General features: G+C 42.8%; 1 protein-coding gene across 1 annotated transcript; it reads left to right on the top strand.

Annotated features, from left to right (window-relative positions):
• The first annotated feature begins 696 nt into the window (after positions 1 to 696).
• On the top strand, positions 697 to 25,871 carry cltcl1 (clathrin, heavy chain-like 1). Its single transcript, XM_070905103.1, has 33 exons — positions 697 to 738; positions 7,555 to 7,762; positions 8,278 to 8,280; positions 10,003 to 10,271; positions 11,256 to 11,417; positions 11,694 to 11,807; positions 11,892 to 12,065; positions 12,158 to 12,355; positions 12,570 to 12,770; positions 12,962 to 13,114; positions 13,347 to 13,469; positions 13,971 to 14,108; positions 14,216 to 14,380; positions 14,566 to 14,746; positions 14,869 to 15,032; positions 15,126 to 15,251; positions 15,366 to 15,508; positions 16,491 to 16,725; positions 16,811 to 16,933; positions 17,028 to 17,173; positions 17,273 to 17,456; positions 17,761 to 17,953; positions 18,070 to 18,227; positions 18,334 to 18,498; positions 19,315 to 19,590; positions 19,918 to 20,067; positions 20,161 to 20,292; positions 20,382 to 20,492; positions 21,041 to 21,211; positions 21,403 to 21,624; positions 22,026 to 22,052; positions 24,997 to 25,072; positions 25,647 to 25,871. Exons 1-33 carry the CDS (start codon positions 697 to 699, stop codon positions 25,799 to 25,801), a joined length of 5,088 nt encoding a protein of 1,695 aa, XP_070761204.1. The 3' UTR covers positions 25,802 to 25,871.
• The last annotated feature ends 139 nt before the right edge of the window (positions 25,872 to 26,010 follow it).

Raw genomic sequence — 26,010 nt, 5'->3', positions numbered from 1 at the left:
AGAGTACATTTTTTTCAATTGTGCACAACCTGCTGCTCACCAGGCACAATGAAAAGGAGGATGACGATGATGAGAGTAGAGGGCCATAGATGAGATCCTGTATCCTGTGCTCTCTGGTACAGATCTATGCGTCATCCATGCAACACACTTTATTTGGAAAGACGAGTGTGTTTGAAGAAATCATGCAAAGGTGGGGCGCTTGTCACGAGCCCTGATTTTGAAGTTTGTGGAAAGGAAGGGGGAAGGGGCTGCGGCGGAGGGGTACAGACTGCACATCCGACCGCCTGCATTGACAGCTCTGAGAAGAAAACAAAAATCCACGGCACCGGCTGCTTATGCGAAGTCATCACTTACAATAACCCAGCGCGGATTTTTAGGACAGCCCTGTATCCTTACATGGCTCGAGGAGGAACTGGTTCACGCACGGGGCTCAGTAGTAGTTGAAGTGGACTAGTTTTCTTAGCGGAGGCGCGGAGTTTCTGATTCAGGACTGGCGTAGGGGGGCTACTGAATGGGAGCAGTCACTGGATTCGTGTGATACCAACGCAAGCCACCCAGACTACCTACTACTGCCCATCATATTTGACTTCTGGGGACGTTTAGGGCACAAACAGAACAAGATCACCTCTATTCCTCCTGCTGTCCCCTTCCCCTTTCCTTCCTCACAGATTCTTCAGAAAGACAAATCCTCCAGAAATGGCTCAGATACTGCCGATACGATTTCAGGAACATCTGCAGGTAAGCAGACGCAGAAAAGCCCTAAAATTAATCTCAGCTCGTGCCTTTTTGCGCAGCTCCTCGCCCATGTAGCTCCGCACACACACGGCACATGTCGCATTTAAATGGAATCTGAAATAGGGCTGCAGGGTGGTGCTCAATATAGCTACAGGCCTAGTTTTCTCCTGCCGGGCAGATGATGACTTGTAAAAATTGACCAGTCAGTTCGTATACAGCTCCAATGCGGACCGGTGTGTGTGTGTGTGTGTGTGTGTGTGTGTGTGTGTGTTTGTGTGTGTGTGGATACGCCGCAGTTTTCCCCTTCAAGTGGAAAAACGCCGCTGTCATTTTCAATCGGTGCCGATGCAAACTGCGGTGTTTTGACACTTTGCTGTTGCAGACAACTGAGCTCAGCTGTTGGTGGTTGCATTGTAACTGAGACCTGAAAGGCACTTGCACTCAAGCTTTGTGGCTTCCATGTTGTTGTCATGTCCTGCGGCGACGTATTTCTACTTTCTAACCTTCAACAACAACAACAACAACACTGGTCAGTGTGTCTCTGCAAATGTCCAGTTTCTGCGCTGAGCTGGGCGGAACTGACAAAATCATAATATATAATATATTGTTAATGTGAGGTGTTTGGTGTAGACTGGTGTCCTTTTAGAGTAGGTGTGTGTGAAGAAGTAGAAGCATTTATTTTGCACTCACTCCGTTACAACAGTTAAATAAATTCAGAAAACTGCATCACTTAGCTGAAAGCAAGAATCAAGCAAAATCTTGCAATAACTCAAATCCTGCATGAAATCTAGTTTCACATTACAGCATCAATGTTATATTGATCTGGTGTGTCTCCCAGCTGTGCTTGTGGTATTTTCATGCCAGAGGAGCATCTGTGCAGCTTCAGAATGATCAACATCAACATGACAGAGCAGCAAAGGCCCCATAGTCTCTCACTGGCAGTCTCTTGGTGGAAAAAAACAACAACACAAAATGCCCTTTTATAATCTGTGGACAAAAAAGGAAAACAAACAGCCAGTTATTTGGTCGTCCGTAGAGGAACTATTTCCACTATGGCCCCCTTCTTCTCCCTCTGGTTTGGACTTTGATAATCGTTGTCCCATAGCAGCCCCAGTGCTTGGTGTCTTGCAGCCAAAAGAGAAACTTTGTGACGCACCCCTCCACCTCCCTCGTCTGTAGCCTGTTGTTATGGTAACAGCAGGCAGTGAAATGGCCTTTCACTAGAAAAAAAAAGCACAGAACCCCCACCCCCCTCTCTCTCTTTGCTCCCTTCCTCTGGCCAGTAGCCCCACTTTCGTTAGCCAAAGATCCTTTATCCCCCCCAAAAAAACTGTGCTGGCCAAGAGAGCTTGCAGGCTACCAGGCTCCTCTCCTCGCTGACAGGACTGGTAACACTGTTGCTCGCTGATGGAGGGCAGTGCAGTACCTGGCAATGTCTGGGTTGTTAGTTGAAATTGCTCTCAACAGCGCATACCTTTCCCTTATACATCTCCTAAGAAAATCTCGCCCTGAGACAGTGATAAGCAGCAGACTGCTTTACGTTCCACGTCCACCGTGAAATCCTTTGCTCTGCCCCAGTCGTATCCCTCTGTGAATCTAGGTGGCTCCAGCAGAGTGAAAAATGCTTGGAATTTGCAAACCCAGGACTTTGGGCCTCAAGTTGTTTAGCTTTTTTTTCTTGGCCTGGTATTTACAGCTCGGTGTCTGGGTTTTAGGAGTGTAACATGGATGGAGCCGGCTTCATGACGAGGTACCAGCCTGTTGAACTTGCGGTTTGCGTGAGATAAAGAGGAAACCAAATGCTCCAAATATCTCCACTCAAAACTGTTCTTTAACACGACTCTGGTGTTTAATGCGGACGTGGAGGATGAAGCCTGGATCTCACAGCTATTGTTTTAGCTGTGAGAGATTCAGTAGCATTCATTTTCTTACTCACTCTGGTAGCTATGGATTGCCTGCTTACCTTACATTGTCATTAACGTCTCCCTCTATCATTACTCTTTGTCCTCCTTGCTTGTTTACTTTGGTATGATTTATGATCCAAGGTCCAGGCTGTGTACAAGCATGTCAAAGTGTGCCATTAATTGACCAAATGGATCAGTGGCCTAGTTCGATGTGCAGAGCTGAATGTAGGCTACATCACTGTGGCCTCCAAACTGTGTTTTTTTTCAAGTTTCAAGTTTCAAGATGAAGGAAGACAAGTACAACGAAAAGGTGTGTTTAATTATGAAAGTGCTAAAGTGAGAGTCATTTGCCGCTCATGTGGCTCTGCTGCTGGCTGTCGGTGCAGCGGCCTACGTATTGTAGCAGCTTGTGTAAGTGCAAAAATGTCCTGCAGCCCCGAAGTGCCTGAACATTGTCCTGTCGAGCTGAGTTAGGAGAGTCCAACCTGCTGCTCTGCGGCTGTTTACAGCATCCCGGTGTGCTGCTGTGTCTGTACTCATGAAATAATGCCACCCGTCAAACCAACGGATGTGATAGACAGATGAGGTAAGCAGGCCCTATTTAAGTCTAGCAAATCACATCAGGATAGGAGGCAGGATGACAGAACAGTCTAACTCAGTCTTACAGAACACATCTGTGACCGCAGCAGTGGCTGGACACCAAAACTCAATCATGAATGCATTGAAAGAGCAGCCATTCACACATACAATACGCACATTGTGTCATTGTGTTATGTGACATGAATCACGGACTGTTAAACCTGAAATCACTGATTTAGGGCTGTAAGTTAACTAACGGTTATTGAAGATTGATTTGCAGATTATTTTCTAGATCATTTGAATCATCGTTTTGTCTGTAAAATGTCAGAAAATTGTTCCATTATAATTTCCTATTTCCCATTATGATTTGTTTTATTCAGCCAACAAAATCTAGAATCCAAAGATATTGAGTTTACTGTCATATATTACAAAGAAAAGCATCAAATCCAGTGAACCTTTGGCAACTTTGCTGGGAAAGTGACTGAAATTATTACTTTTGAAAATATTTGCAAAATAATTTTCTTTTGATCATTTCAGCTCTAAACTGATTTTTTTGGCCACTTGGGGGCAGCGGAATCAAGTTTTAAGCACAACACTGACGTATTATCTATCATATTAGATAAACGTGTTAGCCAACAGTTGTTAATTTACTCATCTAGCAGATAAGGAGCAACACTAGCATTCATTTGGAGTCGTGTTTCCATCAGCTGATGAATTTAAGTCCAGTATTCACTCTCCTTTTAGCTCGGTTTTGGTCTCCACCACCATTCTGAGGAAGATATCGGGTTCTTTAGCAGCTAAATGCTCCACTATGTTCTCCAGCTAGTTGCTAACTTTATCTGTCTGCTGTTTATTCTGCTGGGCAGGTTGCTTATTGCATTTTTAGAGCTTTTTCAATGAGAACAGCTGAAAACGGTGCAGATGAGAGCGGTGAGAGTGAACCAAAATAGTAAAGTTGTGGGAAAACCAATGAGCTGAAAGATGCTGTGAGTTGGGTGATAATTATATGTGGGGTTATCACTGTGAGCGTATTCATTTGATCCATTATATAAAATATTGATTAGAGCAGCTAAGGTTTTTCATGATCTCCTACACTCTATACCTCCTAACCTATAGGCTTCATACCTAACCTATACCTTCCTCTTGTGCAAGAAAGTGTGAAGTAACAAGACCTCCATGTCCTTCTGCTGCTTCCCTCAGTTTTAATTGTGCTTGTGTAATCTCCTCGTGAACCCAAAAGCCTCAGCTGCTGATGTGACGTGTCAGCGCCTCAGCAGTGTGTCCACCCAGTCTATGACTCACCAAATACCGTCAACGCTGTATCATCAGGGAAGTTCTGTCTGCCTTTGTTATAGTAATGCTGTTTTTTGTGGTTGTACATCTCAGCTGTTTAGAGACGAGGACTTCTAGGAGTCTGTGTGTGTGAAGATGTATTACTAGAGGTAGTTTGCAGGTCACAGGAGACAGTAGGTTGTAGTTAAAGTGTGATTTTAGTCTGGAATGTTCTACTTAGTGCGCCGGGGGGGGGTTCTTCCGGTGAGTCAGTTGCCCCACCCTGAACTGTATATTGCCAAAGGCCTGTGTTACTGGAACTGCACTACACAGGCCTAGCTCTCATCCCTCCTTCTTCATTTCTCATAAAAGGCACATTTATCACTTCTTCACACCGGTTCTCTCCTAACACCCACCCTCCCTTCGTATTTAGCAGGATGCTGGGTTGTGTCTTGAACTCCTCCTTTCACTCCCATCCTTATCTTCTCCCTTGCTATCTTTATTGTGGTTTCCCTCCCCTCCCCTCCCAGAGATAGTTTTGGCAGTCTTGAGGAGATGCAGCATATGGCTCCAATCCTCCCTCAGGTCTTCTCTGTGGCCCTTTCGAGAAGCCTTTATCTTGAACGTCCCCATAACCTCACAGAAGCCAACTGTACATTGAGTTGTGGCTGAAATCATTATTGCAGGGCTGCAACTATTATTTTCACTCTTGATTAATCTGCCAATCATTTTCTTGTTTAATAATTTGGTCTAAAAAATGCCCATCACAGTTTTCACACAAGTCTTCTTATGAAATTATGAGATCATACCGAAATATGCGTCAGTTAAAAGTTGAGAAATTATAATATTAAAGCTGCTGAACATAGGGTGGATGTGAGCAGAGTTTGCGGGTCATCAAACCAAAACAATGAGCTAAAAGAGATTAAAAAGCTCTGTAGAGCTTAGAGGAGCTACAGAGTTGGGGGATGGTTCTCTGTGGGTTTGTCACTGAAATTGACTCCTTTCACATTAAACACAGTGATTTGATCCAAAGTGAATGTAAAAACTATTGATTAGTGCAGCTTTAAAGGATCTTTCAGTCCTACCTAGTTAATTGAGTCTCAAAAGGCTATTTCTTGGACATAATGAAAGAACTTCACTTTCTGGAAAACAGCTTCTCACATCTGAACCCCTTCTGTCCATAACCACCCTGATGAGTGTTACATCCTTCCTGTTTTGCAGATGACATGATTTAAATGGCTCAGCAGTCATGATTTGTTGTCCTGCTCTACCAGCCAACTGCAAGATAGTGCAGTCCTTGTGATGAGCGTAAGGATTCCTTTCCGCTTGCCTCAGACTGCATAATGCAGTCAGTTCAGTCATCAGAGGGAGAGTGCATGTTTCGGTCTGCTCTCTCACTTCACAGTTAGTTTGACAATGTGCACAATAATTCCTCTGTTCAGCAGCTGTTAACCTTGGTGGAGTGTTTCATGTTTGTCAGTTCGGCTCAGATTTGACACAGCAGAAATTGACATCGGCTCGGTCTTTCGGTGTTGTTGCGTCTTGGGACTTCTTTTCATTAGAAAAGTAAATATGCTGAATAATGGATTGGACTCGCTGATGGTGCTTTATTAAAAGATTCTCATTTATTCTTGGTTTCATCTCTATTGGGGATTTTCTTTGGTGTTGTCTCAGACTGGTTAAGGCTGAATAGTCTTAATAGTAAAACTTCTTTACAGCCAACTGCTTACATAGATGATGTGTCACAGTTTAATTACAGGCTTTGCTGAAATATAGTAGCGCTGCACTTTTTCAGTATAATTGAGATGTGATGATGGTTACAATAATGGCAGTGCACGTAAAGAAGCAAAACATCTGTCATTAAACATAAAAATGCTTCAGTAAATCCAGGGGACTCTTAGCAGCTATAATAAGAGTGTAAAATAAAGCTCTGTTGAGTTAACATCCATTGGGCCCATGCTTGTTCCCTGGCTCCGTTTACCACCAGACCTCCTGTTTGGAAAACAACCTTTAAGAACATCCCTGGAAAATTGGAGCAGACCTGCTGCTATTTTAATCAAAACGCTGTTTTGGTCTGCTACTGGCTGCTTTTTCCCCCGGCGAGGCAAATGTCAGCTGCTGCCATATATACAGTATATTTTTTCCCACTACATTTTTTTGTTGTTGTTATGGAGGCGAGACTCCTTCAGAGGTCTTAAAACTCACGTTGGAATATTCCACTTCTAGCTGAGTTTTACTTTTAACACAAATGTAGGAAACAGTTGGCACACTGTAACGGAGAAGTCGTCTGTGTTTTCATACATTTTAACATGTTTTGGTTCAACCACTATTAAAACTATGAGGTGAATACTAACTCATAGCTCATCTTGTCCAATGACTGTTAGGTAAAACTCTCCCTATCTAGAATTTATAAGCAGTAAACAATGAGTAAAACGTTTGTAACAGATATGTGTTTGTTAATGCTTTCTTTTCGTGTGTAAACATATGTAATTGATGGTATCTGTCCCCTAAATGCTACAACCAGCAGCTGGTTAGCTTAGCATAAATACTGGAAACAGGGGGAAACTGCTAGCCTGGCTCTGTCTGAAAGCAACATAATCTGTCTACCAGGCCAGCACCTCTAAAGCTCAATAAATAACACTTTGCATCTTGTTTCTTTAATCCTTACAAAAACCGGAGAGTAAAAATGACAATTTGCCATTTCACAGGGAAGGTTTGTGCACGACTTAGCTGGGAGCTCTTGCCAGGCAAAGAGACTCCAGGCTTCGGCACATAAGCCCCGCCGTAAAACGGCAAATTGTTGTTCTTATAATTCGTTTGTTGTAAGAACTAAACAAACGAAATATAACATGTTAATTAGTGAGCTTTAGAGGTGCTGTTACCGTTGGACAGAGCCAGGCTAGCTGTTTCTTTCTGACAAACACATTAATCAACTCTACATCTACGTATGTGTTATAACAGTTTATTAAGCGCTATTCTGCATTAAAATGCTAAATAGGGTTAAAATAAAGTTACTCGATTACAATAAAGATTCTCATTGTTCCTGTTCTTTTCATATTTCCAGTTGCAGAACATGGGTGTGAACCCAGCCAACATTGGGTTCAGCTATCTGACCATGGAGTCGGACAAGTTCATCTGCATCAGAGAGAAGGTGGGCGAGCAGAACCAGGTGGTGATCGTGGACATGTCCGACCCCACCAACCCAATCAGGAGGCCGATCTCAGCTGACAGTGCCATCATGAACCCCGCCAGCAAGGTCATCGCCCTGAAAGGTAAGAGTGCGTATGGTAGCCACTCCACTGGCTATTAGATGAGAAACACTGTGTTGTTGTGAGAAAAAACAGTTTGCTGGTATTGTCAGTGGCTTTATACCAAGAGCTTAGGTTATTTTTGTTATTTACATTCCCAGGATGAAGTCTGCATGGCATTCGCACTGTTTATTTGTCTCTCGTTTTAACAGATTTAGCCATCTACAAGTATTGCTGTGGGAATGCCACAGTCATGCAATGAGTAACGCTCTGTCAATGCTGTAAATATGTAGAGTGCACTCAGTTTTATTGCTTAAATGTACTAAATTGGTTTTGCAAATTGATTTTATGCCACTGAATCTAGCCCTTTGAGCACAATCACAAGCGCTGATCAGGATGATTTGCCTATAATGCCCCCCCCCCCTCCCTCTGAGGTTACTATGCCCCTGTTTGCCCTTTCCCTCTGGTCTATCTTTGTCTGCTCGTTCTTACCTGATTGACTCTTTGCTTTTTCTCCCTTGCTTTCTGTCATTTCTCAGACGGTGAGTTGCTTTCTGTCTGTCTACCCGTCGGGCACTCTGTTGTGATGATACGGTAGCCATGTCTCTCCATTAAAGCTTCCCACATACCCCTCTCAAGTGCGCAGAGCTATTTTGACCACTAATCAATCAAAAGACGGACGACCGTTTAGAGACGACTTCTGCTGCCAGTATATTGCCTCACACCCCTGCTCCGAGCTAACCTGCTGGCACATATCCGACTTTTATGAGAACTATACATGTGTTAGCATGACTTGTTGTATGCAAGAAAGTATGAGTGTACGTGTGGTATGCATCATCAGATATTACACACTGAAAAGAGATGGGGGAACACCTGTGTGAGCGTGTGCCAGCAGCCATATAAGCATTCAGGTCTTTCCTTGCTGCATATAAGGGATTTCATAATCGTATCATGTGTGTACTGATACCGCTCCAGTGTTCACCTGTTCCATGCATCACCTCACCTGTTTGTTTCTATGTGACTTTATTGGTAAATGGGGGTTGTTGCTGGTCGTGTATTATGGCTCAGCCAAACCCGTAGTATCTCCAGGTTTAGTCAGTTAGTTATTATGACCTTCTTAAAGCTGCAGCCAGAGGTCAGGAAGTGTCAGCCAGGTTACTGTGTACAGAGGGTTCCTTGCTTCCTTGAACACCCAGATTGACAAAAAAACAGACTTTCTCTGTCCTAGTGGTATCTACGTAGCTATGCAGATCGTTTTGGTGCTCACAGCATTCAACAGGAGTTACACCATCACCTCCTTTACAGAAACTATGTCTCTGTTACTCTAAATCTCTACTCCACAGAACATGCTGTCAACAGTTTTCTTCTCCAAACAAATAGTCCCAATAAAAAGTAGTCCTGTTTAGTTTCAGTGTAGTTCCAAAGGGCTCCCATTCAAACCTGTTCATATGGAGGTCTGTGGATTATTCAGAGTAGCAGTTATGTTGTTTTTTTAATGTACCTTTTCAATGCTGTAAGCTCCACAAAGAAAATTCCTTTCAACTGTATTGTATTAAGGTGGCAGCAGAGATTTCAGAGGCAGATATCTTAAAACCTGCACAAATAAAACTAAACCTGTATGTGTGGCTAGATACCACAAGATATAAGTGAGTAAATACGTTTTTTCTTATAATTTGTGTGAACTGAATGGCCTTGCTGGAACAGTGAAACTTCACCGATACCAGAAAATAAGTAAAAGAGTAAAGTTTGCTCCACTCTGTGTGTTTGGTAAAATAAAAATATTTCCTGTATGCAGTTGGGTGGCCAGTGAGAGTGTAGTTTGGGACAAGGGGCCGCCACTAGGGTCATATATATATGTATATTTTCACAAAACAGCTTCTAACATCCACATATTCATTTATATGTCAGTTGAAATGTTGTTTTTGTTTCTGTTATTTATGCCTAAATAGGTTGAGTGCCGCTTTCCTTTATTAGAAAAAATAGGCCAGTACAAATAGTTAAAAATGTTAGTCAGCAGAAAATGCAATACAGACTTTTAGTAGTCGTTTACAGGTAGTAAAAACAGTGGTGTTTTGTAACCAGTGTTAAATAAGATATTGTTAATTTGTCATGATTGAGGTAAATGTGTGAAATGATGATGATTTTGATTAGAGGTTACATTACCCAGCTCTACTTTGAATCTACTGACACCTCTCTCTACCCTCTGGGCTCAGTTATCACCTGTTTGTCTCACGTCTTCGCTCTGTTTCTTTACCTCCCCTCAGCTGCCAAGACGCTGCAGATCTTCAACATTGAGATGAAGAGCAAGGTGAAGGCTCACACTATGACAGAGGAGGTCATGTTCTGGAAGTGGATATCGGTAAACACTGTTGCCTTGGTGACGGATACGGCCGTCTTTCACTGGAGCATGGAGGGGGATTCCCAACCTGCCAAAGTATTCGATCGGCACGCCAGTCTGGCGGGATGTCAGATCATCAACTACAGAACTGACGAACAACAGAAGTGGCTACTGCTGATAGGGATTTCTGCGCAGGTATGGAAGCACACATGTGACAGTGGAAGTGCATGTGAAAAATATCTTTGAAAGGAATTAGGTGTATCACTCTCTCTGATCCCTTTTCTACAGCCTCATATCTCACATTCTCTGTGTAAGTTAGCCTGCATAAGTGATGATGGAGAGCAGGAAGGGACAGAACGGGTGTTTAGCAAAGTAAATGGAGCTATATTAAAGACATGCAGATGTCAATAATGATTTCATTGGTTGGTAACTGAAAGAGGAGGAAGAAGAGATTCAGCCATTACTGTGGAGTTTCACTGAGGGTGCAGAACTTCACAAAAACAACCTGAAAACAGATTTAGCTGCCTTTGCTTGCTCTTAGGCTGTGTACAGCAGCACCAAGTTCCACCAGTCAAATTCCCAATTTCAGTCATAACCAACCTCCCAGAATTGTATCCTGATCTTAAAGACATAGTTCTATGCATTTTGGTAAATTCCCTTTCTTGCCGAGAGTTAAATGAGAAGATCGATAACGCTCTCATGTCTGTCTGTTAAATTTGAAGCTGGTATCCAGAAGGTGGTTAGCTTAGCTCAGCATAAAGAATGGAAATAGAGGGAAACCGCTAGCCTGAAATACGCCTACCAGCACCTTCAAAGTTCACAGATTAAAAGTTATATCTAATTTGTGTTAAAGCCGAAGTGCAGAAACAACAAGTTGTGGTTTTACAGAGGATTATGTGCTGGACTATTTGTTCTTGTCGCTGTGAGTTTGACTCTATCTTCTTGTCTAACTCTTGACTAAATACCAAATACAGTACACAAACTTAACCATCTGTAACCTACTAATTACTAATTACCTACTAATACAACATATTGCATACCTGTTAAGATCTAATGTCAGCATTTGCCTTGAACCTAGAACCATCTTTGATCTCTAATCATTTGATCAATATGGAGGTGCTTCTGACTTAAATACATCAATAATTTCTCTCACTCTTGTTTTGTCTCTTCGTCCTGCAGCAAAACCGCGTGGTTGGGGCGATGCAGCTGTATTCTGTTGACAGGAAAGTGTCCCAGCCCATCGAGGGCCACGCTGCTGCCTTTGGGGATTTCAAAGTGGAGGGAAATGCCAAACCCTCCACCCTCTTCTGCTTTGCTGTGCGCTCACAGGCTGGGGGAAAGGTGAGAGCCCCTGGATTGTACATATGGATTTCACTCATGATGCTATCACAGTGTACTGGGTCCCTGAACAAAGGGCTCTGAAGTTTTAGTTTAGAAACAACCTTTATGCTTCATGCTTTTTGGTCACCAAAATAGCTCCTGAATGTTGACATCAAGAAAAGTCAGAGTTCATTAGAGTGCATGGACTCCCCTCTGCTGTCCGTCATGTTCCTATTTGCTTTACTGTGGTTGTTTGTGTACTGTGGTCATTTCTTTATGAGGGCTTTCTTCTTCCAGTTGCACATCATTGAAGTTGGTCAGCCAGCTGCAGGAAACCAGCCATTTGCTAAGAAAGCAGTGGATGTATTTTTCCCTCCAGAGGCCCAAACAGACTTTCCTGTCGCTATGCAGGTAAGGAAAGACCCCTGCTGCTCATGCGTTTTTGGGGTAAACTAAAGTCGACTTAAATTCTCTCTCTCTGATCGTTCTCCTCAGATTGGTAGTAAGCACGGTGTCATATATTTGATCACAAAGTACGGTTACATTCACCTGTATGACCTGGAGTCTGGAGTGTGTATCTACATGAACCGAATCAGTGCAGAGACCATCTTTGTAACGGCCCCTCATGAAGCCACCTCTGGAATTATTGGGGTCAACAAGAAGGGACAGGTAAGAAACTAGCAGTAAAGTTTTTTTAATGAAAACTGATGCTCATGGTTATTGAATTGTATCATTAACGTTTTCTATTCTTTTCTTTCTAGGTCTTGTCTGTGTGTGTCGAAGAGGAAAACATTGTCAACTATGCCACCAACGTCCTGCAGAACCCCGATCTAGCTTTGAGGATGGCTGTGAGGTCAAACCTCGCTGGGGCCGAGGAGATTTTTGCCAGGAAGTTCAACACTCTGTTCGCCCAGGGAAGTTACTCAGAGGCTGCAAAGGTTGCTGCATTAGCACCCAAGGTACGCCTGTATCTACTGCTACACTGTAGTGTTTGCACATCCTAATATGCACCAGGTGCATTGGCAAAAAGTCAAACACAATTCTGTGAAAAGTTGAACATCATGTTGATATGAAATTCTAGTTAAATATTTAATGGAATTACTCACTCTTTCACTTTTTCTGCTCCCTTGTTTTTTTCCTTTATACCCATAATTCCTCCATTCTTCGCTTCAGGGTATCCTGCGGACGGCAGAGACTATCCGTAAGTTTCAGAGTGTCCCGGCCCAGCCAGGTCAGGCCTCCCCGCTGTTGCAGTACTTTGGTATTCTGCTGGACCAGGGCCAGCTCAACAAGTTTGAGTCTCTGGAGCTGTGCAGACCTGTCCTGCAACAGGGCCGCAAGCAACTCCTGGAGAAATGGCTGAAGGAGGACAAGGTAGGACTGGAGGATTAGAACCACAAGGTAGCTTTCAAAAGCCTGCGCTGATCTGTAGATATACATTAGAATCCCAAAAAGTGATAATGGAGAAGTTCTTAACCTATAAATGGTACGTGTATACCTGTAGTATCATCTACGAGATGATCATTAACTCACAGATGGTAACTGTGATTGTATATGTGTTGTAGCTGGAGTGCTCAGAGGAGCTGGGAGACCTGGTGAAGGCCTCTGACCCCACCCTCGCTCTTAGTGTGTACCTCAGAGCCAACGTCCCCAACAAGGTCATCCAGTGCTTCGCTGAGACCGGCCAGTTCCAGAAGATAGTGCTGTATGCTAAAAAGGTAATCACTTCCCTTTCCCATTCCCTTATTTAACTCTGCATGAAAAACTTTATTTACCTTGTTTTGCAGGCTTTCAGGAAATGTGTGCAGCATTTGGATGGAAACACATTGTGGTTGAATGTTAATTGTAAATGTTGTTTGTATGTTGAGTACATGATATAATACTGGATGTCAAAAATGTATTTGTATGAATTCATTATTACTGAATTTTCATCCCACTGTACTTCTGTAGGTGGGCTACACCCCAGACTGGGTGTTTTTGCTGAGAAATGTGATGCGTGTCAATCCAGACCAGGGACTGCAGTTTGCCCAGATGCTGGTCCAGGATGAGGAGCCGCTGGCCAACATCAACCAGGTAACTGAGGCCAACTTGACCGCCTCCCTCACTGGAGACGTACAGTGTTACTTCTACACATGCCCTCCTTTTTAAAATCTGCACGTTTACCCTCACACATACACGCAAACACACAAAGTGCCCAGTGTGGGAGCCTCCGTCTGTGTTATTCCAGATGTGCCAGCAATGCCAGGAATTCACTGAGTCAGTGACCCCCTCCTCCTTTTTAAAGCCACATCATCACTCTGCTCAGTCCAAATGTCTACCAGAGAACTTGACGACTTGATGCTTCTCTAAGTCAATGTGCCCGCCCTGTTTCTGTTGTGGCCTCCACAGATGTTGTTAAATATGAAAAGCAGAAACATCTGGCTACCGGGCCTGTGACTCTTAATAGTGTGTGCCTCTAATCTTACCTTGCATGCTATCTCACATCATTGTTCACAGATGGTAGGAATTCAAAAAATTTTTCCTTACTTTGTTCATTCTTTTCATTCCTCTTGTTTCTCTCTTGCCCTTTGGTAGATCGTAGATGTGTTCATGGAGGGCAGCCTGATCCAGCAGTGCACTTCCTTCCTGTTGGATGCTCTGAAGAACAACCGTCCAGCCGAAGGACACTTACAGACACGTCTGCTTGAGATGAACCTCATACACGCCCCCCAGGTAAACATTCAGACTAAAGCGACTGTCCTGATTACAAAAAGTCAACTTCGCCTCATGCGCCATATTAACCACAATATGTGTGTTCATGTGTGTATGAACTTCTTTAGGTAGCAGATGCAATCCTGGGGAACCAGATGTTCACCCACTATGACCGTGCCCATGTTGCTCAGCTGTGTGAGAAGGCAGGTCTACTGCAGAGAGCTCTTGAACACTACACCGACCAGTATGATATCAAACGAGCCGTGGTGCACACACATCTGCTCAACCCTGAGGTACGCCTGTGGATGTTCGGTCACGCCTGTGAATATCACTCTCTCGGGAGCATCCACTTTTTACTGTTTTGTTGACGATGCATGAAAATGCCTCTTGAACCCCCATCCTCTCCTCCCTTCTTGCCCTGCTGTCACACTTTCTCACTGTCTTCTTATTTTTTTCTGCGTTCTGATTCTCCTTTTAGTGGCTGGTGAACTTCTTCGGCTCTTTATCAGTAGAAGACTCATTGGAGTGTTTGAGGGCCATGTTGTCGGCTAACATCAGGCAGAACCTGCAGCTGTGTGTCCAGGTAGCGTCCAAGTATCATGAGCAGCTGGGGACTCAGTCATTAGTGGAGCTCTTTGAATCCTTCAAGAGTTATGAGGGTAGGTGTCACACATGAGTGGGGGTTTGAGTGCAGACTGAGTGCAACAATATTCCCATTTTTAAATCATCACAGATTGAGCTGACTGTCTGTGCTGTTTCTCCCCTTCTATCTCCATTCAAGGCTTGTTCTACTTCCTTGGGTCGATTGTGAATTTCAGCCAGGAGCCTGACGTTCACTTTAAGTACATCCAGGCTGCCTGTAAAACGGGCCAGATCAAGGAAGTGGAGAGAATCTGTAGAGAGAGCAACTGCTATGACCCGGAGAGGGTGAAAAACTTCCTCAAGGTAAAAAGGTCCAGAGTGTTAGTGATTGATTTTATCATTCAGCAGCAATTGTGATACATTTTATTACCCGTTTCATGTTCTTCCCTTTCGTAGGAGGCCAAGCTAACAGACCAGCTCCCTCTCATCATTGTGTGTGATCGCTTCGACTTCGTCCATGACCTGGTGCTCTACCTCTACCGCAACAATCTACAGAAATACATTGAAATCTACGTACAGAAAGTAAGATCAAGGCTACTGCTGAGACTTCATACATATCTGGTTACTACTTAACCCAAGCCTTATTTGGGCTCCATGTTAACATGTTCATTTAGAAGTTGTTGCACTTGTTTTCAGGTGAACCCCAGTCGTTTACCTGTGGTGATAGGTGGTCTGTTGGATGTGGACTGTGCTGAGGATGTCATTAAGAATCTGATCATGGTGGTTAGAGGGCAGTTTTCCACTGATGAGCTGGTGGAGGAGGTAGAGAAGAGGAACAGGTAAGACTAAATGATAAATGGCTTCCACTGCTTCTCCTCATCTTGCATAGTTGCTTCTGTAAGTCTCATTGGATGCAACATCTCATTCATATTTGTGTGTCAAAGTGACTTTGTTCCTATTGCAAATGTATCATGTGTATCTCAGTAGGTACCTAATAATAGGTGTTTAACTGAACCTCTTTAAATGTGTAACAAGATGTAGCGTTGTATGTAGATGTTGGTTATAGAGGCTACGCTTTAACCACTTCATACTGTACATTTTTCCGATAATGACAAAATGGGTCAGCTAGAAGAAAGACCAGTGATCATCATGTCGCAGAAGCCTAAAAAGAAATACTGACTTCTTCTCTTTCTCAATAATGTTTGAAAGGATCAACAGAAATAAAGTCGGAAGCACCTTGCTTGCTGAGATTTTTGTATTTTTAAAAAAATAAATCACCAAATGTGCACACACAAACAGAAGAGACTGAAATATGCGTAATAAATATGCAGGCTCCTCTGTTTGTCTTTTGCTCTGTGTATGCTTGGCAGTTTCTGCACTAGCTGAAATAAATATTTTTATTTCAGGATGAAAGATACTTCTAATGTTGGCTCTCTCTGGGATTTTGAACTGTTTCGCCACAGTATTTTAAGTGGATGCCTCAATATTTCTTGACAGATTAACAGCTCCTCAGCTATTTCCGGTGCAAATCCAAATTGTTTGCATTATGTATCAGAAAATGTGAATGTGAGAAAGCGTAAACATGAATACTTTGGGAGCTTTTTGAATGAATGACACTGCTGAATGCACAACACTGCCATCTAGTTTTGTGGCTGTGCATTACACTACAGAAAAACTACAGCGTAACATCAACACAAAAGTATAATTCTGTTTTATAAGCCTGGGCTATGAAAATGCATGTAAGTTAAAAGCTTCTTCTAAATGTTATTTAATGAAGCTGATATTTAAAAACAGCGTGTAATGTTCTGATTACCTCCTCAGGTTAAAACTTCTGTTGCCATGGCTGGAGTCCCGTATTCATGAAGGTTGCGAGGAGCCGGCTACCCACAATGCCCTGGCCAAGATCTACATTGACAGCAACAACACACCTGAGCGCTTCCTGAAGGAGAACCCGTTCTACGACAGCGCCGTGGTTGGAAAATACTGCGAGAAGAGAGACCCCCACCTGGCCTGTGTGGCTTATGAGAGAGGACAGTGTGACCTGGACCTCATCAAAGTGTGTAGTCCAGCATTTAGAGACGATCATTTACGTCATTCTGATGTAGATAAATCTTTAATCACTTAATATCTTTTCTCCTCAGGTGTGCAATGAGAACTCATTATTCAAGAGTGAAGCTCGATATCTGGTGCGACGGAAAGATCCAGAGCTTTGGGCGAACGTGTTGGAAGAAAACAACCCCTTCAGAAGACAACTCATCGACCAGGTTAGGTGTCATCCAGCTTCGCTCCTGACGCGACGCAGACTGTGAAAGAGTTGTATGTTTATTTTTGTTTTCTACTTATTTTACCTCACGACAGGTGGTGCAGACAGCATTGTCAGAGACCCAGGACCCAGAGGAGGTGTCAGTCACAGTCAAGGCCTTCATGACCGCTGACCTGCCCAACGAGCTGATTGAACTGCTGGAGAAGATTGTACTCGATAACTCTGTCTTCAGTGAACACAGGTACAGCAGCCCTGCAGCTTGTTAGACATCATAATAATTCAGCCACAATACTTTTTGTCATCTTTTTAATAAACCGTCTGTTCCGGGTATTTTCCCCAGAAACCTGCAGAACCTGCTGATTCTGACAGCCATCAAGGCAGACCGCACTCGTGTGATGGAGTACATTAACAGGCTAGACAACTACGACGCTCCAGACATCGCTAACATTGCCATCAGCAATGAGCTCTTTGAAGAAGCGTTTGCCATTTTCAAGAAGTTTGATGTCAACACCTCCGCCATACAGGTAAAATAAATGTTTTACTGCTCGAGCTGGACTGATACTAAGGTCTGAGGTAGTGTCATTTTGAATTAATAATCCCAAAGTTCAGGCCATTAAAAGTATCGATTTTGGTATCTAAAACTGAGTGTGAGTATTTAGAATCTGTATTGGCAATTGATGCTGCATGTTGTATTGGTGTATCTCCTAATTACTGGATTATTGCTGGAAATAAACTGTTAATTGGAACTGTTAAAACCTACTTTTATTCCTTTTGTGAATACCTGTATGTCACTGATCATAAAATGCGACTCTCTCCTCATTTCTCTAGGTATTGATAGAGCACATAGGGAACTTGGATCGTGCCTATGAGTTTGCTGAGCGCTGTAATGAGCCTGCGGTGTGGAGCCAGTTGGCCAGAGCTCAGCTGCAAAGAGATCTGGTCAAGGAGGCCATTGACTCGTATATTAAAGCCGTCGACCCCTCAGCATACATGGAGGTGGTCAACGCAGCCAGCAAGAACAGTAAGTCTTTTTGCTTTGCAGCACAACCCTGCCGCACACACCAGCAGCTCAGATTGGTTGTCTTTCTCGTGTGATTGATCTGAGTTGATCTTTAAGGTGTCGTTTGTATTTTGCAGATAACTGGGAAGACTTGGTTAAATTCCTCCAGATGGCTCGAAAGAAAGCGAGAGAGTCGTACGTGGAGACAGAGCTGATTTTTGCTTTAGCTAAAACGAACCGTCTGGCTGAGCTGGAAGAGTTTGTCAGTGGGCCCAACAATGCTCACATACAGCAGGTAAGCGTTGAGAGGATTTTGTAGCTGTTCTGCATGTTGTTCTTTGCCAGAACATTTACTAGGAACTGCATATTTATTTGCCAAATTTCTTGTTCTCCTTCTCCAGGTGGGCGATAGATGTTATGAGGAGGGTATGTATGAAGCAGCCAAGCTCTTGTACAACAATGTGTCCAACTTTGCTCGCCTTGCATCAACTCTAGTCCACCTCGGAGAGTACCAGGCAGCTGTGGACAGTGCCAGGAAAGCCAACAGCACACGGACATGGAAGGAGGTAACTGGCAAACAAACAAGTTTAGTCTCTGTTCAACTAGCCTTTGCCTGACAATAAATTATTGGGATTCTTTCTTCTTTATCATAGAAGGTTTTATCAGACTGTCTGTAAAGCTGATGTGCATATTCTAAGATAAATTAGTATCTGATACTGTATTGCTTTGTCGAATTAGCATTCAAGAACAACATACTCCTTGAGTCTTATGTGGGAGCAACTGTAATAACTTGTTTAAGTTTACAACTTAAATACATCCAAGTCGTAATTACTACTGGGTAATTCGATTTATCCGAAATGGTCCTCAATAAAACAACAATGCCTGGACAAGTAAACAAATATTGATAAAGGTAAAAGTCTAAAGGTAAAATATAGGCAAAATTAATGGGTATAGTGCTTTATTGACCACACATTGTATTTTTTAACCCCCATAAGACCCAACTCGGCAATCATAAAACTGAGTGAGCCTCATGGGAGATGTAGTTTTTGAATACTAGCAAACTAAAAAGCTTTTTAATCTTGATTGATATGTATATTTATAGTAGATACTCATTTATTAGAATGCGGACAGAAGATTTCAGAAATATCACCATGGAAAAATAAGAGTTTGGACTTTTATGGAAAAGTGACTCACATTTACTTAAAGAGAGGCACATCTGAAAGGTTCTTATGAGAAGCTAAGCTCAGCACGGTGCAGGACTTTGGCTCTCCGTCACTGTGTAATCCGATTGATGAATATTGATATATGGGAGCTTTGACTAGATTTCTTTCATTGTTTTTCTTTCCTCTTGCTAACTCTCGTCTCTTCGCTCCCGTCATCAGGTGTGTTTTGCATGTGTGGATGGCGAGGAGTTTCGGCTGGCACAAATCTGCGGCCTCCACATAGTGATCCACGCTGACGAGCTGGAGGACCTGATCAGCTACTATCAGGACCGCGGGTACTTTGAAGAACTCATCGCTCTGCTGGAGGCCGCGCTGGGTCTGGAGCGGGCCCACATGGGCATGTTCACCGAGCTCGCCATCCTCTACTCAAAGTTCAAACCTCAGAAGATGAGGGAGCACCTGGAGCTCTTCTGGTCCAGAGTCAACATCCCAAAGGTAGACCATGTCTCTCTCTCTCTCTCTCTCTCTCTCTCTCTCTCTTCACATTATGATTAAAAACCCAAAGATGGCTGAAATGATGAGTCTGCAATTTATTCAGACTTACACGATTTCTTGATCTGACAATGTCATGAGCTAAAGTTGTGATGTCTGTTTCGTTTGTTCTGTGATTGGCAGTTGATTAGTTGAATCTAGTTTTAAGATTTTGACAAAAGGGGCCATATAAATAAATGATCTTTATGATCTTTATCTTCTCCATGTCATGTTTTGCAGTTTGAAACCTGAATGACTTTGACATTGTTCGGTGTTTTCTGTGTTTACCAGGTCCTCCGTGCAGCAGAGCAGTCTCATTTATGGTCAGAGCTGGTTTTCCTTTACGATAAATATGAGGAGTTTGACAACGCTGTCCTCACAATGATGTCTCATCCGACAGACGCGTGGAAAGAAGGGCCGTTCAAAGACATTATTGCGAAGGTAAACAGAAGTATTTGTGACAAAACTGTTGATTTCCTTTTCAAACATCTTTACTTTTTGTAATCTTTGTATGTATTTTTTTCCCCTCCTCAGGTTGCCAATGTGGAGTTGTACTATAAATCTCTTTCCTTCTACCTGGAATACAAACCCCTCCTACTGAACGACCTGCTGACCATCCTGTCTCCACGGTTGGACCACAGCCGAGCTGTCAACTTTTTCAGCAAGGTAACCAGCAGCGAGGTCAACCTCTGTGAACCAAAATCTTCTGTATTTGGTTGACTTGACATGACTTGGGTTGTTGTTTGCTTGACCAGGTGAACCAGCTGAAGTTGGTCAAGCCTTACCTGAGGTCTGTCCAGAATCACAACAACAAGTCCGTCAACGAAGCCCTCAACAACCTGCTGACAGAGGAGGAAGACTACCAGGTCTCTCAGCCATTCTGTTACTGATGTTGATAATAGAAAGAGGACAAAATAATGTAAACACTTGGAAAAATGGACTTAAACTTTCCCAGTAAACTGGTTTGTTTGAGCTTGTGGTCAGTGTTCCTTGTTGTCGATACACTTTATCTGGGTTCAGCGTGTTGTAAAGGTTTTCGAGGCTGTTCTCTTCACACATTAAATAACTTTGTAGTGTAGACATTTGACTAATGTTTCTGCAGGTAGGACACAGTTGATTTGTCTCCTACGGAGCTGTGTTAGTTTTGAAAACATGACATTTAATCTAATGCGACATTTGTAGCAGTTTGTGGTTATTTGTGGTTAGTATTTGTTTCAGTTAAGTGTTGACATTGTTTGTCCATCCCCTGCATGTTGAAGATGGCATTTTAGGGGCACATTTGATGTAGTAAACTTAAATAGTAGTAAATATACCCAACTTCTGAGGTCATTAGGTGGCACTGAGGTTCAGGTATCCCTCGTCTCACTTTTTGGTCTGTGATGTGATATGTTTCCATTCTGCGTGTTATCCGCAGGGCCTGAGAGCATCCATCGATGCCTATGACAACTTTGACACCATTGGCCTGGCACAGAGGTTAGAGAAACATGAACTGATTGAGTTCAGGCGCATCGCTGCTTACCTGTACAAGGGCAACAACCGCTGGAGACAGAGCGTGGAGCTCTGCAAGAAGGACAAACTCTACAAGGTGAGAAGCGTTTAAAGACAATATTTGAGAAAATAAAAAGCTCTTACGTGTACCTGCATGTTCCTATAGGTGGCACTGTTTGTTTATTCTTTAGAGAGATACGCAGTATGTGGAGATACGGTAGATACATGGACCAACTAATGTCAAGACGTCTTCACAGAAACTTGCACTGTATTTCTGTCTTTTTTCAGGATGCCATGCTGTATGCCGCGGAGTCTAAGGAAGCTGAGCTGGCAGAGACTCTGCTCCAGTGGTTCCTGGAGGAGGGCAGGAAGGAGTGCTTCGCTGCCTGCCTGTTTGCCTCCTATGACCTGCTGCACCCCGACGTGGTGCTGGAGCTGGCCTGGAGGCACAACATCATGGACTTTGCCATGCCGTACTTCATCCAGGTCATGAGGGAGTACCTCGCAAAGGTTAGTGCTCCACTGAAGAACAATACAAATAGATGATGTTCCTAATTGTTAAGTTTCAAGTAGGTTTAATTATTGTAGTTTTTTTTAGAGGAAACAGGTTTGAAATTCTGCATATCTACTGTGTACTAAAATGTGTTTACTTCTCTTAGATTGTTTAATTTCCTGTAGAAACTTGTCGTGACAGGTGAGGTCTGTAATATCTCTGCAGGTATTGAAAAACAGGTCATACAGACAGATAATTACACAGATGTGCTGAGACGAGAAGAGAGAAAGGCTTTCTTAAGTAATGGTAGTTGAGTATATTTTGCCAGTGAACTCCCTCTGGTCATCATGATGTCCGTAAATGTTGACCTGTAGACATGTGAGGTCACTTGGGGTCATCTCTTTGGGTTCTTTTCCAGGTTGATGAGTTTGCAGCGAAGGTGACGGTCTCTGGCCCTCTTTTTATATCTCTTATGTGTTCTGTCTGTTTTTGTTGTAACTTATCTCTTAGGTTTCTGATGTAGGAACCTAGCATGGACTGTAGACCGAGTACGGCCTAACTAGCTCTGGTCCTGGAGAGCTGTAGTAGTATGTGCAGGCTTTTGTTCCACTTCAGCACCAACACAACATGTTTTTAATGCATTTTGAGTTCGAGGCAGTTTCTAAATGATCCTCCTGGGGAACCTCATTGTCTCGTTGGTATGAGTTGATTTAATTTTCATCTTCAAATAAAGCAGTGGCGCAGAAACAAATTCATAAAAAATCAAAGAAATAAGTTGAAATAGCGTATTGTAAGTGGCATCTCTTTTGCAGTTTCTACCATGGAATTTGATTCGAGAAATGAAAGAGTTCATGACTATAAAGGTTTAAGAACCACTTTATAAAGGAATATATCTGCTACCTGTTAACAATGGAAATATAATTTGCTGCTGCTTTTGTGTAAATATGCAACAGTTAAGGAAGTTGCTGCTGATGAGAGATTAAAATCATTCTACAGGTGCACTAGTTTGGTAGGTTATAACGTATTTTCTATAGACCCCTAACTTGCCGACATTTTGATCAGACTGCCAGATTTTCAGGTATAATGTGGTCTAAAGAAGAAGCCTCGGACCAGAACTTTAAACGCTGTGTTGATGGCTGGAGCCAAAGCCTGTGTACCATCTTGCTCTTCAGGACCAGGATTAGCCTGTCCTGGCCTAACAGATACCTCTCACCTTCTAACTCCTCTCTGTTGGGGCTGCATCTAGTGTTAAGTGGCATTTTTTTATTATTTACAATTTCAGTTGTACCAATGCAAAATCATGAGATAGACGTTATGGTACAATACAGTCTAATATAAGAAACATGGTGATCTTCCCACCTGGCTAACGCACTCCAAAGACCAGTAATGACTGCGGGTGAGGAGAGCGAGCCACTCTACACGTGTTAGATGCATCCCCATGTTTCTAACTTCAGGTTAGCAAGTTAGACCAGTGCAGGGCTACAAACACTAACTTAAGGTTACACAGTCCCCTCTCCTCTGCCTCTGGGGAAATTCTCTCGGTTTATTTTCTAGAGAGCAAACGCTTTGTTCCATAAATCACTGGTCAAACTGGTAGAGGTTGATTCTAGCAGCTGGTCAGTGCAGCCATTCAGGACGTGAAATACCAACTCCTTTTACTTGGTAGTAGTTGAACACATACCAAGAGACAGCACCGACATTATTAGACGTTATGGCCCCTATCTTCTGTTGGCTATCCACAGGCAGCATAGCCAAGTGATGTCTTGTCTTATATACTAAAATAACATCAGTTTCTATTAGATGTATACAAATTATTTTTTATTCACAGTCTATATAATATTTCATATACAGAGAAGTGCTTTACAGGTGCAGTTTAACCTTTTCATGACTCAACAGAAATTCTACATTTCTTTTTTTATTTTACATGAATTGAGCTGATCTGTTGTTCAAACCGACCTCCACTTACATCAGAAACCTTTTGCGTTCAGCTGTCTCCTCAGTTGAAGCACAATGCCTGATTCTTTCTTTGCACTTACCGGCTAGGAAAACAGACAACTCACTGCGCAAATACCAGTATGCCTGGCGAGGATGAGCTTAACCTGTGAGCTTCTAATATGTAGCTTGATTTTAGTCCAGAAGTACACTCAATGAAAATCAGTCAGGAGGGCCTGCTTACAGCCATGAATGGGATGCATGTGGAAGCTGTGATTAATTGATATGAGACTGTTAACTGTGAATGGCTGGACATGTAGCATCAGCACATAGGCATGTATAGCTTCCCCTTTACTTAATACACAATGTAATATTTCTTTAACCTTGAACCCCACTATAATTCTACTTTTTAAAGGGTCGGTTCACACAAGTCACTACAAAAAAACAAAACATTTTCCCCCAGTGGTCTCTAGCCATGATGAAGTTTTGTTGTTGTTCTTCAGGTTCCTGCCACTGCCTTGTCCCATCGATGTGAATCTACTTTTATTTCTGGTGCTCAAAACATTAAAAAACGGACATTTTAGAAACTCAAAAGCAGTCCCTTTCCGAGTATAACGTCCGTGTGATCTTGTTATTCATGATAATCCACAGACCTTGATGTCAACAGTTCTCATTGGAAACTGTTTTCTGCTGTAACGTAAAAAAATAGTCGACAACGAGGTCCGTGAATTATTTGATGATGAAGAAGGACATTATATCTGGAAAGACACGTTGCTTTTTAGGTTTTTTAACATGTTATTTTTTCTTCGATGCTTTGAGCAGCATACATGACGTTGTATTCCATTGAATTGGGGTGATAGTAGGAGTACCACCGGCATGGTTAGATACCACGAGGGGTTAAGTGGCTATTTCGTTTTTTTGTGATTTGGGTGAACGGATCCTTTCATTGTTGACTTAACATTTGTACTGGAAGCTGTTTTAGAAATTCTCACCAAACCTGCATGGCATCTTCTCTCAGGTAACCTTAGCTGCACTGTGAAGTACTGTGTGTTTTGTCTTTCAGAAGTGGGTACGATAAATCTACTGTGATAACAAGTCATGTTACTCAGTATTTATTAGTTTGATATGAAATAAAAACTTATGTTTAGTCTTGTAACTGAAGCATTAGAGTTTATGGTCTATTGTAGTAAATAAGAAATGGTCATTTAAATAAAACTGTACATCACTGAGATCACTACAATGTAGGTGTCCAGCAAAAATCTTTTATTTAGATTATTTTCATTGACAGATGACACTGTCTTATCTCTTTTATATCTGGACTGGACTCATTTTGAAATTTGCTAGGATTTCAGCTTAATCAGAGTTACAAGATTTGTGCAGGATACCTACGTGTTTTATTCTGTACAGCGTTTGAGTGATCCACGTCTGATCTCTCCTCTTTTCTTTGTTGCCCTCAGGTGGACAAACTGGAGGAGGCAGATAGCCAAAGGAAAACTGAAGAGGAGGTGACAGAGCCTCAGCCGATCGTGTTCGGTAGGTTTACAGATGGCACGTCACCCTGAGGGACGGACGATTGTGTTTCCTAACTTGGAGAAAATTGCCTCCCGCTGTGAAAACAGCAGGATGTGAGCTGCAGTATTCATCTGTCTGTGCCCAACTGTCTGTTAAACCTGCATGGAAAATGGCTGTTGGTGTTGAAATTCAGCATTTACCAAATGTATACTGAGTGGATGAAGGTAATGTTAAATCAGTTTGCTGAAACTTTAGGCACACATGCAAATCTGTCTCCTTGTTGGAAAAACAATTGTACTGCTATTGTCTTTTCCTGGCGAAAACCAGACAGAGGAGATTTTCCATTTTATCTGTTTTTACATTTTGAAATATTACAAAGAATGAATGTAGCCTTCTCAGCTAGTTGACCCATAATGAACAGAGACTCCTGTTTGTGATGTTATGAACTGAAACTACCAACAACTTATTCAAAAAGGGCTTTCATCCGAAGATACTTTCATACTACTTCATGAATACAAATTTCTGGCACAAAATCAGGACACTGAAAAGTTGTCTGTTAGCGTGTAACCTTGTGCATGTGTTTGTGTGTGATTAGGCCAGCAGCTGATGTTGACGGCCTCTACTGCTCCAGTGGCCCCCCAGCCAGCGTATCCGGGCTATGGCTACCCTGCCACTGCCGCTGCCGCCGCCGCTGCCGCCGCCACCGCAGGCTACCCTGCTCAGCCCCCCGCGTATGGCTTCAACATGTAGAGGCCTGACAGCGCCTCTCCCACCCTGCTCCCCTCTCCCCTCTCTCCCCTACACACACTCACACACCTTGGACCTGAACCACACTGAACCGTGCTGCTCTGGGTCTCAAGTGGCCAACTGACGGCCTGGAAACCCCTGAAACTCAACTGGGCCTTCATTCCCCAATGAGACTGAAACTGCAATAGAAACCCCTCATCTCTACTTTCTCC

This window comes from Enoplosus armatus, chromosome 4 (assembly GCF_043641665.1).
Source record: "Enoplosus armatus isolate fEnoArm2 chromosome 4, fEnoArm2.hap1, whole genome shotgun sequence".
Taxonomy (NCBI): Eukaryota; Metazoa; Chordata; class Actinopteri; order Centrarchiformes; family Enoplosidae; genus Enoplosus; species Enoplosus armatus.
The sequence above is the reverse complement of the archived record's forward strand: the minus strand, read 5'-3'. Positions and strand labels throughout refer to the sequence as shown.